Genomic DNA, 14,178 nt, shown 5'->3' on the forward strand with positions numbered 1-14,178 from the left:
GATTCTGTAGACTAATACAAGCTCTTTCGCTCCAAGACCTTGCAAGTTGATTGATTAAATCATGGAATTATTAGGATATGTTTTAAATTTGAAATCCACTTTATGAATTTTTAAAAATACCGTTATCCGTGTGGGTATGGAGCGATCAAATATTTTCATATTGGGCATGATCAGTTTCAAAAATTGGAACCCAATAATTCAAAATAAATAAAAACAACTTTGATGTAGAATCTCCGTGTTTTTTTGCCAATCATAGGATTTGTGTTTTAATACAAAAGGGCGGAAATTGATGGGTTCGTTGCATGGAAAACAAAAAAATTCTACCGCGAATAAGAACAAATCGAAGATCCAATGTAGGAGAAGGCAAGATCTAATCTATCAAGATCGAAGCAACGAGATGCATGTGAGACTAACCCTCGAAGATTCCAAAGCCTACGAGATTAGATCTCGTTGTTGATGTAGTCGATCGTCTAGTGCTGCAATTTGGCAGCACTTCCGTACTCGGTCGTGTGTACGGTGTCGATGAAGCCCATCCTCTCCCCGTTCCAGCGGGCAGCGAAGGTGTGGTAGATCTCCTCGGAATCCCAGCAGCACGACAGCGTGGTGGTGGTGGTGGAGGAGAAAAGCTGCAGGGCTTCGCCAAGCCGGAGCAGACTATCGGTGGGAGAGAGAGGCGGCCAGAGGTCAAGGGTTGAGGGAGGGCTGCGCCCCCTGCCCCATGACCCCTCCCCTCTTTATATAGGGGGAGGGGGTGCGGCCAGGGGTGGCTTGACACCTCCTCCAAGTCCTTGGCCGGCGCCCAAGATGGGGAAAGGGGGGAAACTTCCCCCCCCCCCCAAGTTGATCCCCCTAGGGTTTTGGCCGGCTGGGCCTTGGGGGGCATGTGCCCCTGGCCCATTAGGCTAGGGAGCATCCCCTCGGCCCATGCTATGCCTCCTAGGGTCGTGGGCCCTCAGGTGGGACCCCCGGAACCTTTTAGAACCTTCCCGGTCTTCCGCCGGAAAAAATCCCGAACTTTTCCGAAACCTAGAAATCAACTTCCCTTATATGAATCTTATTCTACGGACCATTCCGGACCTCCTCGTGATGTCCTGGATCCCATCCGAGACTCCGAACAAACTTCGGTCTCCATCTCATATTCCAAATCTACTTATGCGACATCGAACCATAAGCGCGTCAGCCTACGGTTCGTGAACTATGCAGACATGGTCGAGACTCCTCTCCGAGCAATAACCAATAGCGGGATCTGGAGATCCATAATGGCTCCCACATATTCAACGATAACTTAGTGATCGATTGAACCATTTACATACGATATCGATTCCCTTTGTCACGCGATACTTTACTTGTCAGAGGTTTGATCATCGGTATCTCCATACTTAGTTTGACCTCGTTACCGACAAATCTCTTGTGACCCAGTCACATGCTTGCAAGCTAATTAGACGACATTCCACCGAGAGGGCCCAGAGTATATCTATTCGTCAAATGGATGGACAAATCCCGCTCTTGATCCATATGCCTCAACCTCACACTTTATGAATACTTAATCCCATCTCTATAACCACCCATTTACGCAATGGCGTTTGATGTAATCAAAGTACCCTTCCGGCGTGAGTGATTTACATGATCTCATGGTCAAAGGACTAGGTAACTATGTATCGAAAGCTTATAGCAAGTTGAACTTAATGACTTGATCTCATGCTACGCTTATTTGGGTTTATGTCCATTAGATAATTCACCCAATGACATAACCTTGTTATTAAGAACATCCAATGTTCATGATCACGAAACCATGATCATCTATTAATCAACAAGCTAGTTATACAAGAGGCTTACTAGGGACTCCTTGTTGTTTACATAACACACATGTATCAATGTTTCGGTTAATACAATTATAGCATGGGATGTAAACATTTATCATGAAAACTAAGATATAACAGTAACTCATTTATTATTGCCTCTTGGGCATATCTCCTACAGTCTCCCACTTGCACTAGAGTCAATAATCTAGTTTACATTTGTAAAGATATAACACCTTGGCCTTCTGGTGCTTATCATGTTTTGCTCACGGGAGAGGTCTTAGTCAACGGATCTGACACGCTCAGAAACGTATGTATTTTGCAATTCATTTGCGTCTCAACGCATCACTCATTTTCCAAATGAGTTGGCATTAATCATATATGCTTAGTCCTCTGGTGGAACCTTAATTCCGCGGTCTGAAATAAGTCACTAATATTGTCACACCCAATATATCTTCAAAGTTCTGACACTATCGGAACTACACCAAGTTCTCAAAGAACTCCTCGACTTAACATCCTCATTCATTGTCAAAACAATGACATACTCTGTCTTTGTTTGTAGAATCCGTCACAATATTTAGAACTTATCTAAATCTGACATAAACTTCTTCTAGCTCATTGTGCTACCTTTCAATCAACACTTAGCCTAATTGAGATCGAAATTTATTTTTATATGTGACCAAACTAATATCGGTGCAACACATTACAGCGATTTGTTTGTCATTACCCCATACAAATATATATATATCCTTGGTTCTTCTAAAGCACTCAGGGATATTCTTACTGTTGTCCAATGATCATTGCATGAATCATTCTGGTATATGCTCGTAACACTTTAGAGCACATGACATCTGATTTCGTACATATTACTCGTGATCTAAAATCACTCATGTGTTTTTACTCATCGAGTGTCAAATACACTCAAGTCTTGTTAAACTTCACATGGAAGGAACACCTTCTTAATTTTTTTTATATTGAACTACTTCAATATTCATTCTATGTACTTGACTTAAACTTATTATGTGTTTCAATCTATCTTCATAGATCTTGACACTAAATATGTTTCAGTCCATATCCTTTCATTGAATTTAATTCTCAATGAAACCTTTTAATCACATCAAGTATATAATTACATCATTTATAATCAAGGATATGTCATCCACATATAATATTATAACTATGTCTCAGCGCTCCCACTTAATTTCTTGCAAATGCAAGCATCTTCATCATTTCTGATGAAATCAAAACTCTTTGATTATTTCATCTGGTGAAGATTCCAACACCGCGATACTCACTTCATCTAGTTGAAGTTTGTATACCTATCTAGTATTCCAGGACCAACAAAACTCTTGGTTGTATCTAGTATACATCCTTAATACACACTTCTGGAAGGTATGTATTTCTGCCATCCTACTAACATATCTTTTAAAAGAAATATGTAGTGGCTACTAGTATAATCCATATAGACTATAAGCATTGCTACGGAAGATCTAATCTTATCATAGTCAACTCTTTGAACTTTGTCGTAAAACAACTTTTCGACAAGTCGAGCTTATTCAAGGATATTGCATCTAAGTCTATCAATTTTATAGATCTTTTTACTTTCACAAAGTATTCACCTATCTTGGATTTCATGGTGCATAGCCATTTTAATGGAGTCAGGGCCCATCATAACTTCTTTGTATGTAGTTGGTTCATTACTGTTCAAAATTAATCCTTTGTCCAAAAAACATTTATTTGATCACAAAGTAAACCATACCTACAAGGTTCAATGGGTACTTTGATCTCCATGACTATAACTCTTTTGTAGACATGGGGGCTATGATCGTCGTGGCCGCTTCTGGAACCATTTCCGATGCTGCGCTACTCTGATCATCATGCTCAGGTTCATAAACCTTATCAAATTCCATTGTCCTCCCACTCAAATACTTCGCTAGAAACAATTTCTTGGAAATAAGTAAGACACATCGACAAGCACTTTTGTCTTTGTCTCCATAGTGGAAAGAATTCCCAATCTTTTTTTTGATTGGGAAAGAATTCCCAATCAATTCTCTAGGATAACCAACAAAGACATTCATCCGATTTTGGTTGTAAACTTATTTACTTATGCTATGCATACCAAAATTTAAGAAAGGACTATCAGGGTTCATACCCATGCCATAACTCGTATGGTGTCATTTCAATGGATCATGATGATGCTCTATTCAGTAAAAAGCGGTAGTCACTAAAGCATAATCCACAAAAATATAATGGCGTCATAATATTTTATCTCATCATTAATCCAACAAGGTTTGGATACATCTCTCGGATACTATATCATCATTATGATACTCCAAGAAATGTGAGTTGTAGAACAATTTCATGACTCTCTTAGATGTTCGCTAAAACTCGTAATTCAAATATTTCCACCATGATCCAATCATAGATATTTGACTTTTCTATTACGATGATTTCCACTTCATGCTGAAATTTATTTGAATCTATTCAAATGTTTCAAACTTCTTTCTTATCGAATATATCCCCATGCCATAACTCGTATGGTGTCATTTCAACGGATTATGATGATGCTCTATTCAGTGTAAAAGCGGTAGTCTTTAAAGCATAATCCACAAAAATATAATGGCATCAATTTATTTTATCTCATCATTAACCCAACAAGGTTTGGATACGTCTCTCGGATATTCCATCATCACTATGATATTCAAACAAACGTGAGTTGTAGAACAATTTCATAACCCTCTTAGATGTTCGCAAAAACTCGTAATTCAAATATTTCCACCATAATCCAATGATAGATATTTGACTTTTCTATTACGATGATTTCCACTTCATGCTGAAATTTATTTGAATCCATTCAAATGTTTCAAAATTCTTCCTTATCGAATAAATATATCCACATATATATAATCAATTCATTGTTGGAAGTTTTCATGAAGTAGAAGAATCTCCCGCACACAACTATGCCCAGTGTACCACATACATCATCATGTATGTTTCCACTAAGTCAGTTGCCCGTTCAACTTTTGGCCTATGAACGCTATTTCAGTCATTCTCTTTAGAAAAGATTTGCAGGTGCCAAATGATTCAAAAATCAAATGACTCCAAAAATCCATTTGCATGGAGTTTCTTCATGCGTTCCTTTCGAACATGACCTAAATAGCAGTTCCACAAATAAGTGGAATTCAAATCATTTGCCTTTATGGAATTTTAGCATCAGTGTTATGCATGTGTGTTTCACCATTAAGATTTATAATAACTTATCCATCGTACATGGATTAAGGTCATAATTTGAACAACTCATTGTTTTCATTTGACCAGAGCAAAATAACAATTATTAAGTTCTTTATTATAAATCTAAAGGGCTAGGTAGAATGCCAACGATAAACATAATAACACTTTATTTTTATTCCAGACGTGCATTCCTATCATATTCCTTATCAGTCACTTAAGCCATCGTATTCTTGTATTGCGTTGTATTGTATGACATCTTATACCAACCAATCTGGTACAAATACCCAAGAACTTCATTGTGTGACCAATCAAATAACACATTCATAACATGTATATCCTCTATATACAGCTGAGCTAGACTTTCTAGTCTTTTCTTTCTTTCTGCCAAAAATCTTTTGTAGTTTCTCTTTTAGCTCTCCTCATTCTTAGAAAAAATTTCACCTTCAATAACTTCTAGGTCCATTGGTCAAATACCAATAACCTTGAGGTTCTTACTTTGAAGTTGATCATCATATGACAAATGTTCCCGATTTCACTATTAGTAACTTTGTAATGTGATAAACAATTTCACTCATAAATTTATCCATCAAATCATGACGACTTTCCGAGACCATGTCTGTACATGCTAGGCTCGTAAAGTTTAACCTTAGTATTCTCATGTGCAAATCTGGCTTGCACTCGTTGTATGCACACATAGAATCTATAACACCCGATCATCACGCGATGCTTCGAAACGATGAGTCTTAGCAACGGTGCATACTAAGGACGACCACTTCATGGATATGCAAATATCTTTAGTGTCCAACTAGTTGGAGGATTGGGACGCCTGGCGTCTTCAACCTTCGTACATTCCCATAAAACCTATGAGTTTATGTAGTCTCACTAGAGTATATTCCATCATCTTGCAATAAGGTCTTAGATATCACATACATCTCATACCTTGCTTTATTTCTGAAAACAAAATTTCCAGCTCCTTACTTTTCAAACGGATTTGAACTTCAAGTTTCACGGAGACAAGATGACTTTAGGTACTAATTGAAACCATTGCTCTTTGAATCAACAAAGTAAGGTTTACTAAAAGTTTGCAATAGGACTTAATTATTTCTTGATTCTTTAACAATACGGTACCAGTCCGTAAAGTTTCTTGTCAGACTTAACAATATTTCTATCTCAATTACAAGACTAGCGCATGGTAGATAACGGATGCCAATTCTACAAATTTAATTAAAAATACTATTCAGACTATGTTCATGATAATTAGTTAATGTTTTAATCTAATTACTAATGAACTCCAAATTAATACAACATCCCTCATAGTTGTTTAGTGGCACACGATCCATATCCACTACACCAGAACCGATCATCACGTGAGATGATGTAGCTTCAATGGTGAACATCAACATGTTGATCATATCATCCATATGACGCGTGTTCAATCTTTCGGTTTCCTTTGTTCCGAGGCCATGTCTTTACATGCTAGGCTTGTCAAGCAAACCCAAGTATTTCCGCGTGTGCAACATGGCTTACACCCGTTGTATGTGAATATAGAATCTATCACATCCGATCATCACGAGATGTTTCAAAACGACGAACTGTAGCAACGGTGCATACGAGGGGAGAACACTTTATTATCTCGATATTAATGTGAGGGATCATCTTATAACGCTACCGTCGCGATCTATGCATAAAGGATTAACATCACATGCAATTCATAATATGTGATATGATATGGCCTTTCTTCTTGTGCTTTTGATCTCCATCTCCAAAGCACATGAGCATGATCTCCATCATCACCAGCATTGCACCAAGGTCCATGGCGCCGCTTCATGGTTGTCCATCACTTATAGCTACTATGACAACTACTTGGAAAAAAGCTATTACATGATGAATAGACACGCAGGTCTTAACAAATTTAAAGACAACCATTAGGCTCATGCCGGTTGCCATAATACAATAATGAACATCTCATACATCAAATATAATCATCATCACATCATGGCCATATCACATCACCAAACCCTGCAAAAACAAGTTAGACGCCTCTAATTTGTTTTGCATATTTTACATGGTTTAGGGTTTTCGAGTAAGATCCAATCTACCTACGAACATGAACCACAATGGTGATACTAGTGTTGTTGATAGAAATAGTAAATTGAATCTTAACTATCGTGAGAGAGATAGACACCCGCAAATCCACTTATGCAATACAAGTTGCATGTCAAGCGTGGAGCAAGTCTCATGAGACGCGGTCATGTAAAGTTAGCCCAGGACGCTTCATCCCACCATCCCACAAGATCAAAGTACACATAACTAAAGACAACAACAACATCAACGCCCACAAAACCATTGTGTTCTACTCGTGCAACAGATCTATGCATAGACACGGCTCTGATACCACTGATGGGTTTGTTGCATGGAAAAAAATCTACCGCGAATAAGAACAAATCCAAGATCCAATCTAGGAGAAGGCAAGATCTAATCTATCAAGATCGAAGCAACGAGATGCATGTGAGACTAATCCTTGAAGATTCCAAAGCTCTTAGATTAGATCTCGTTGTTGATGTAGTCGATCGTCTAGTGCTGCAATCCGGCAGCACTCCCGTACCCGGTCGTGCGTACGGTGTCGATGAAGCCCGTCCTCTCCCCGTTCCAGCGGGCAGCGGAGCTGTGTAGATCTCCTCGGAATCCCAGAAGCACGACGGCATGGTGGTGGGGGTGGAGGAGAAAAGCTGCAGGGCTTCGCCAAGCCGGAGCAGACTATCGGTGGCAGAGAGAGAGGCGGCCAGAGGTCAATGGTTGAGGGAGGGCTGCGCCCCTGCCCCCTCCCCTCTTTATATAGGGGGGATGCGGCCAGGGGTGGCTTGGCCCCTCCTCCAAGCCCTTGGCCGGCGACCAAGATGGGGAAAGGGGGGAAACTTCCCCCCCCCCCCAAGTTGATCCCCCCTAGGGTTTTGGCCGGCTGGGCCTTGGGGGGCATGTGCCCCTGGCCCATTAGGCTAGGGAGCATCCCCTCGGCCCATTCTAGGCCTCCTAGGGTCGTGGGCCCAATGGTGGGACCCTCGGAACCTTCTAGAACCTTCCTGGTCTTCCGCCGAAAAAATCCCGAACTTTTTCGAAACCTAGAAATCAACTTCCCTTATATGAATATTATTCTCCGGACCATTCCGGACCTCCTAGTGATGTCCTGGATCCCATCCGAGACTCCGGACAAACTTCGGTCTCCATCTCATATTCTGAATCTACTTATGCGACATCGAACCTTAAGCGCGTCACGCTACGGTTCATGAACTATGCAAACATGGTCGAGACTCCTCTTCGAGCAATAACCAATAGCGGGATCTGGAGATCCATTATGGCTCCCACATATTCAATGATAACTTAGTGATCGATTGAACCATTTACATACGATACCGATTCCCTTTGTCACGAGATACTTTACTTGTCCGAGGTTTGATCATCGGTATCTCCATACTTAGTTTGACCTCGTTACCGACAAGTACTCTTTACTCGTACCATGGTATGTCATATCTTGTGACCCAGTCACATGCTTGCAAGCTAATTAGATGACATTCCACCGAGAGGGCCCAGAGTATATCTATCCGTCATCGGGATGGACAAATCCCACTCTTGATCCATATGCCTCAACCTCACACTCTTCGAATACTTAATCCCATCTTTATAACCACCCATTTACGCAATGGTGTTTGATGTAATCAAAGTACCCTTCCGGTGTGAGTGATATACATGATCTCATGGTCGAAGGACTAGGTAACTATGTATCGAAAGCTTATAACAAGTTGAACTTAATGACTTGATCTCATGCTACGCTTATTTGGGTGTATGTACATTATATCATTCACCCAATTACATAACCTTGTTATTAACAACATCCAATGTTCATGATCACGAAACCATTATCATCTATTAATCAACAAGCTAGTTATACAAGAGGCTTACTAGGGACAACTTGTTGTTTACATAATACACATGTATCAATGTTTTGGTTAATACAATTATAGCATGGGATGTAAACATTTATCATGAAAACTAAGATATAACAATAACTCATTTATTATTGCCTCTTGGGCTTGTCTCCAACAGAAATTGCATGAGCAGAAAGGCCCATTTGTAGTTATTGGGCTTCGATAGCCGGAGCAAGTAGGCCGATAACAATTACCATGTAGATGGTCGGTGGCAACCCAAAAGTGAAATATTGGGCCCAACAGGGGAAGGTTGAACAGTACTTTTTCTATTGAGAAGGTGGTACAGGGTGTTATACTGACAAAAAAATGGAACATGGCTTACTGAAGTTTGCCCATTTGTGCCTAATATGTTTGTCAGCAGGAGCTTTACCTTCCGCCACCGCCGCCATGCCTCATCGTGGGTCGAGCTAGCGGTACGGCGGCGTCTCGAGCTCGGGGTACCGCAGCGTCCACGCGCGCCCCAAATTAAGGTACCTATTACACGGAGATACATACCGGCGAAGAGCACATCGGCCTCGGGACGGCACCTACGATTGGCTCGGCTGGCCTTGGGGAAATTACCCTTAGCCTCTTCCATGCTCACGTTTTAGAAATGTTTCTGACTCTGTGATACGTCTCAAACGTATCTATAATTTCTTCTGTTCCATGCTACTTTTATGATGATACTCACATGTTTTATACACACTTTACATCATTTCTATGCATTTTCCGGCACTAACCTATTGACGAGATGCCGAAGAGCCAGTTGCTGTTTTCTGCTGTTTTTGGTTTCAGAAATCCTACAAAGGAAATATTCTCGGAATTGGACGAAATCAACGCCCAGGGTCTTATTTTTCCACGGAGCTTCTAGAAGACCGAAGAGCATACGAAGTGGGGCCACGAGGCGCCGCCACCATAGGGCTGCGCGGCCAGGGAGGGGCCCGCGCCGCCCTATGGTGTGGGCACCTCATCAGCCCCCCAACTCTGCCCTTCCTCCTACATATACTCTCACTACAAGAAATGTGTTGACCTGTGACCTTTTCTCAGTGACCACGGGTGAAATTGTCGTAGATCTATGACGATTCCGCATCAGATTGTCGTAAGCCGTTCGGGAGGGTCAAAACCCTATAAAATTACGACGATTTGGGTTAAGAAGGTCATTATTTCATTAGATGAAATCGTCATAATCCGAGCCAAGCAGTTTACTGAAGCGATTACGACCAATTTAAACCGTCGTAATTTCTAATTTGTGATACCTTGAAATGACTAGATGGCCACCTCAACAGTTTCGACTACGGACATGTGGGACGATCTGTCATAGGGAGCAACCTAACTTATAGCTATGGGACACACAACATGACATGCGGACACACCGACCTGTACATGCGGGACCTAGGGCCCTCTATCCAGTCGACGTGAAAATGGAACAAAAATGTGAACACTCGGGTTCAAACACGTGGACCTCTTGATCTCTCCTAGCGAACACAACCCGCCACGACAACCAAACTTGTGCGCGAAAACACGTTCGTCAGATCGAAAATTGGAGGCGCGAAAACACGTCCTTGTCCGCGCGCACACGCGGACCGATTTTTTCGCTTAAGTCCCACCGTGCACCGCACCGTCACTCCTCTAACCCTAACCCATCTCCCACCCACCCTCCTCTCACCATGGACACTACCAACTTCTTCCTCTCACCGCAGACGCAGCCCGCCATGGCAGCAGACGCAGCCCGCCAAGGCCGCCGCTGCGTCGGATCTGGAGTGCAAGGCGATTTATGGCTTCGTCGATGATGATTTCGAGCTAGTCACCGAGATCTACAACCAGGCCATTGTGGCTCGCGACCCCAACCTCTATGTCGCTGGATCCGGCCGCCCCTTCCATCTCTATTTACCTTCTTCCCCAGATCGATCCCATCTCTCCCCTTCTTGATCTGTTTCCCTCGACCTTTCCTGCTGTTTTCCATAGGTTCTGATTTGATTTTCTGTTGATCTCACAGGCGACGGCGGATCTTGCGGATGCGGACGGGGACGAGTCCGCCAGGATGGAGAGCACAGCGGCTGCGGTTCAGGGGAACTCGCCCGACAAGGCCAGGCGGCACTACGAGCTGCTGGTGGAGGACGTGGACGGCATGAACCCAGCACGGCACAGGTGTGCACGCAGCTCAGCGCCCCACCGATGCACGCGTGCGCGCCCTCGTGCGGTCGCGAGATTCCGCTTGTACACATCGCCCTCTTTTCCGGTAAAAATGAACAATGGTAGGTGAAAGTGGAGTATTCTCATACTGGTGTGCATCATGGTCTCCGCCCTTGTCTGGTTATTTAGAATCTAGAACCTAGAGTGGAGTGGGTGATCTCTGACCAGAATAGATGCGACGTAGTAAGTCACGTAGGAGCTGTGGTTTCTTTTACTTTGACTAGTCAAGCGGTTAGGTTGTGGGAAAGGGAAAATGATCTGTCGTGCATGCTTCTAAGATGTAATACTAATTGATTTCATTGGCAAATAATATGTGGATTGTGTTTTTTCTCTCTAGATGGTAATTATGTATTTATAATGATGCGAACTTGGATTAGTATGTGATACTTTCTCTAGATGATACACAGTTAACTTTACAAGCGATGCAGCTTACCTATTTTCTTAATCTGAAAGTATCTAAGCCATGTAGGAAATAATGTTGAACATACTAAATTGGATGTAGTGCTTTATATTGAGCAGCTAACTTTGCTTATTACATGGTGTTCTTAAGTGTTTTTTGGGGCTGGTCCTAGCTCTATTCTTGATGTACTGCTTTGTTCGGTGGATATGATGATCCTTTCCCTAGATGATCGACAATGAACGTACTGAGCGCTATAATTTCTCTTCTGAAAAACCAAGCTAGGACTCTGATCCCGCCAGTTGTTGTACATGATTTCGTTCTTTATTGTTTGTGTTTTTGTAGTTGTACATGATTTGTGTATGAGTCAATGCCATAATAATTCTCCCCATGTTCTGCCTATATAATGGCCGTGTTATCTCACTGTTTATTACCAGGAATGAGGATACTGTCTGTAAACACTATTCGTATAGGCTTGCTGCTTTTGTTCATTTCCTGCGAAGTAAAACAAAGCTTCGTTGTACATTACTGTAATTCTATTATACCCCATCGACTTATGTAATGGTCACCATCTAATTGAAGTGTTTTGTGAGGTAGAAGCGGTTCCTGTTCATAAGCGAAGCAAGGAAAACAATCATGACCAGAATGTATACTGATGGACGAAACTGTACCACTGGAACCATTAAGACACATAATTATGTTGAATAAAAAATGGTTTTTCAGCAAGTTATAATTTACGAAATGATGCTTGTGATTTGTTAGACAATAATGTTTCTAGTATGACGTTTGAACTTTCTCTATGCAAAGCACGAGTTAATAATAAGTAAAATTTGTATCTTTGTTCACATGGTTCCTGACGTGATGTTCTTCCACTTCTGCGAATTTTTTTCTAGCATTTGATTATTTTAGCCTTGGATATATACATGGTTCCTGCAATATTAGATTGAAGCTTCTTGCTAACATATACAGAACACCTTAGCTGATTATCGAACTAACTTGTGATAGGATTGGTGCTACTGCTACTGTCCTGATTTTCTTTATGCAGATAAATATCCTAAAGGTAGATACATGTTTATTTCTAAACAAAGCGCATGTCATATAGGATGTTACCCATCAGGTTTCTGAATAAAGGATGTGTTGATCCTTCCTCAAACTCGTCCACTCATGTCTGATATATTAATGCAATGTTGAAGTCATGCATTTTCTAAAGTAGTACATGTGTACCTTTGAGTGCTAGTGAGTAAGCATAGTTGTTACTGTTGTTGAATATCTCTACTGCCATCGATGGAGAATTCTATCACTTTGATGATAACGAACACATTAGTATGAATGTACTGGCTGTTTCAGTTCAGTGGTTATATATGGCTGTTGTGGTTTATGTTCTGTTGTTTCCGATCTTTTCGATCTGGTGTAGGTTGCAAGTTGAAGGGGATCCTGAGTACCCGTGGCAGCGACTACAGGTCAGTGCTCGATTGATCCATTCGCTGGGATGGCCAGTGCTACTGCTGCTGTACCACATGGCCAGGTGGTTGTACATAGCCAGCCGCTGGGACATGATGCTAGATGGAGCGGTGCACTCCTGGAGCACTCGACAGGTTGCCATGGCGTTGGAGGGGAGAAGGTAACCGCTTTGTTTTGTGTGGTATCATTGCATGTTCCTTTTCTGTGGTGGCCTGGTACGTGCTCATGCTATGTTGTTGGTTCTTGGAGTTTGACCTGACAGCAGACTTTATTGTTCTATATGCTAATTAGTATATGTTTTTGTAGTGCATTTATTAGTGCTTTATTTATGGCCCATACAGCCTCAACTCAACTCAAATGAACAACACAGCAAAGCAGCAGCCATTGCATATCACACTCACAACCTTGCTTCTGATCACATTGACAGATATCTAGCTCGTTGCCTACGAGAGGACCTGGGGCCCTGTAGGTTGGGAAAGGTCCTGGACCTTGAGGTTGGGAGCCAAGTCTACCGGCCAGACGTTTCGACTGATGGATGTTGTGTGCTGTAGGGATATGGTCCTGCCGTGGGTTCATTTTGGGCTATATTCAGTTGCCAGCTTTTGATAGTTGGATTATTGTTGTATATATGTGATTTAGGCCGTGGAAATATTGTAACAGACATGAATTTCTTGTATTCTCCAGTTCTGATTAAATTATTTGTTGTTTAATTACTGTCAAATTGTGGGATGATAAAACCTGAAATGGACTTGGAAACTGACAAGTGGGACCTAATGACTTGAGTAGTCTAATAAGGCCAAGGCCCAATAAAGAAAAAGGCTGTAAAAAAGGTAAGGCCCAAAAAAATATAGATCAAAAAGGCTGTTAAAAGGCCAGACTAGGAAAAAAGGCAGGTATTAATGGGCTCGACCCATGTAGATCACCGAAATGGACCGGGCTGATTTTAGATTACGACGATTTGATTTTGTCACAATTTTGCCACGTCAGATTGGCCACGTAGGATTTGACGTGGCGTGGTCAGATCGGCGGTGACGATATTGGATCGTCATAACACTATGACGATCCAATATCGTCGTAGACGATCATGACGATTCCAATCAAAAGGTCATGTTGGATGATTCCTGACGCCCCGTTT

At 41.7% G+C, this 14,178-nt stretch overlaps 1 protein-coding gene and 1 non-coding gene across 3 annotated transcripts; both read left to right on the plus strand.

Annotated features, from left to right (window-relative positions):
• The first annotated feature begins 10,606 nt into the window (after nucleotides 1–10,606).
• LOC127323340 (uncharacterized) lies at nucleotides 10,607–13,756 on the plus strand. 2 transcript variants are annotated; one of them, XM_051351495.1, is made up of 3 exons: nucleotides 10,607–11,140; nucleotides 12,997–13,203; nucleotides 13,471–13,756. In XM_051351495.1, exons 1-3 carry the CDS (start codon nucleotides 11,034–11,036, stop codon nucleotides 13,592–13,594), a joined length of 438 nt encoding a protein of 145 aa, XP_051207455.1. In that variant the 5' UTR covers nucleotides 10,607–11,033; the 3' UTR covers nucleotides 13,595–13,756. The 2 variants fall into 2 exon arrangements, 1 of the variants encoding a protein (XP_051207455.1); XR_011751994.1 differs by having other exon boundaries at nucleotides 10,608–11,247.
• On the plus strand, nucleotides 11,786–11,881 carry LOC127323355 (small nucleolar RNA Z103). Its single transcript, XR_007865613.1, has one exon. It is a non-coding gene; the product is annotated as a small nucleolar RNA Z103 (small nucleolar RNA).
• Nucleotides 13,757–14,178: the final 422 nt, after the last annotated feature.

The sequence above is a fragment of the Lolium perenne genome, chromosome 2 (genome assembly GCF_019359855.2).
Source record: "Lolium perenne isolate Kyuss_39 chromosome 2, Kyuss_2.0, whole genome shotgun sequence".
NCBI classification, from domain to species: domain Eukaryota; kingdom Viridiplantae; phylum Streptophyta; class Magnoliopsida; order Poales; family Poaceae; genus Lolium; species Lolium perenne.